Genomic DNA, 1,018 nt, shown 5'->3' with positions numbered 1-1,018 from the left:
TCGTGGGAAAAAAATAAAGACTGCAGTAGTTAGCATCAGCGTGCGGCTGCCAGTCCATCGAGGGGGGGTCTAGTTGTTGCCTTCTCCACCGTCATCATCTTGCTGATCGCTCGTCCAGAGCGTTAGGTTGTCACGAAGGAGCTGCATGATGAGCGTTGAGTCTTTGTAGGAGTCCTCGTTGAGGGTGTCCAGCTCGGCAATGGCATCATCGAAGGCCGTCTTGGCCAGGTGGCAGGCCTGCTCCGGCGCGTTCTGGATCTCGTAGTAGAAAACTGAGTAGTTAAGAGCCAGACCGAGCCGGATGGGATGGGTCGGCTGCATGTGCTCCTTGCTGATCTCATGAGCTTCGCTATAGGCTTTCTCCGAAGACTCCACCACGGTTGCCCTCTTCTCACCAGTGGCCACTTCAGCCAGGTAGCGGTAATAGTCCCCTTTCATCTTCAGGTAGAAGACTTTGCTCTCGTACTGCGTCTCGCTGCAGTTCTTGATCAGGTAGTTGTCCAGCAGGCTCAGCACATCCTGGCACACCGCTTCCAGCTCCTTCTCAATCTTCTCACGATAAGCTCGCACCATTTCTATCTTCTTCTCGTTCCCATCAGCGGAGGTCTTCTGCTCGATGCTGCTAATTACTCGCCAAGAGGAGCGCCGTGCCCCCACCACGTTTTTGTAGGCGACAGACAGCAGGTTCCTCTCTTCATTAGACAGAGGCTCGTTCAGCTCCGTCACCTGCATCGAGAGAGGGAGAGAGAAGAGAGACACTTGGGTTAAGTCCCAGTCACTCCATGTTCCCATCACACGTTCAGGTGCTCCCACACATCTCTAGTGAGACACAGGAGAAGGCAGCCAGCTTGCAAAGTCCTGCTCTGTCATCTGGCATCCGCTTCCATCCTAGAGGGAGCCGGCTGGGAAATGATGCCGTTGTCCGGTTCCCCAGCAGAAGAGGTGGGTTGGGTTTTATTTGCAGTATTCTCCATCTCTCAGAAGGCCAGCATTTTCCAGAATGGGAAAAATCCTCTAG

General features: G+C 53.9%; 1 protein-coding gene across 1 annotated transcript; it reads right to left on the bottom strand.

The window, feature by feature from the left end:
* Positions 1–6: 6 nt before the first annotated feature.
* YWHAG (tyrosine 3-monooxygenase/tryptophan 5-monooxygenase activation protein gamma) lies at positions 7–730 on the bottom strand. The gene has a single exon (XM_010173941.2). It carries the CDS (start codon positions 571–573, stop codon positions 70–72), a length of 504 nt encoding a protein of 167 aa, XP_010172243.2. The 5' UTR covers positions 574–730; the 3' UTR covers positions 7–69.
* Between the last annotated feature and the right edge of the window lie 288 nt (positions 731–1,018).

The sequence above is a fragment of the Antrostomus carolinensis genome, unplaced genomic scaffold (genome assembly GCF_000700745.2).
Source record: "Antrostomus carolinensis isolate BGI_N321 unplaced genomic scaffold, ASM70074v2 scaffold10428, whole genome shotgun sequence".
Lineage (NCBI taxonomy): Eukaryota > Metazoa > Chordata > Aves > Caprimulgiformes > Caprimulgidae > Antrostomus > Antrostomus carolinensis.
This window is presented reverse-complemented; position numbering and strand designations above follow the sequence as displayed.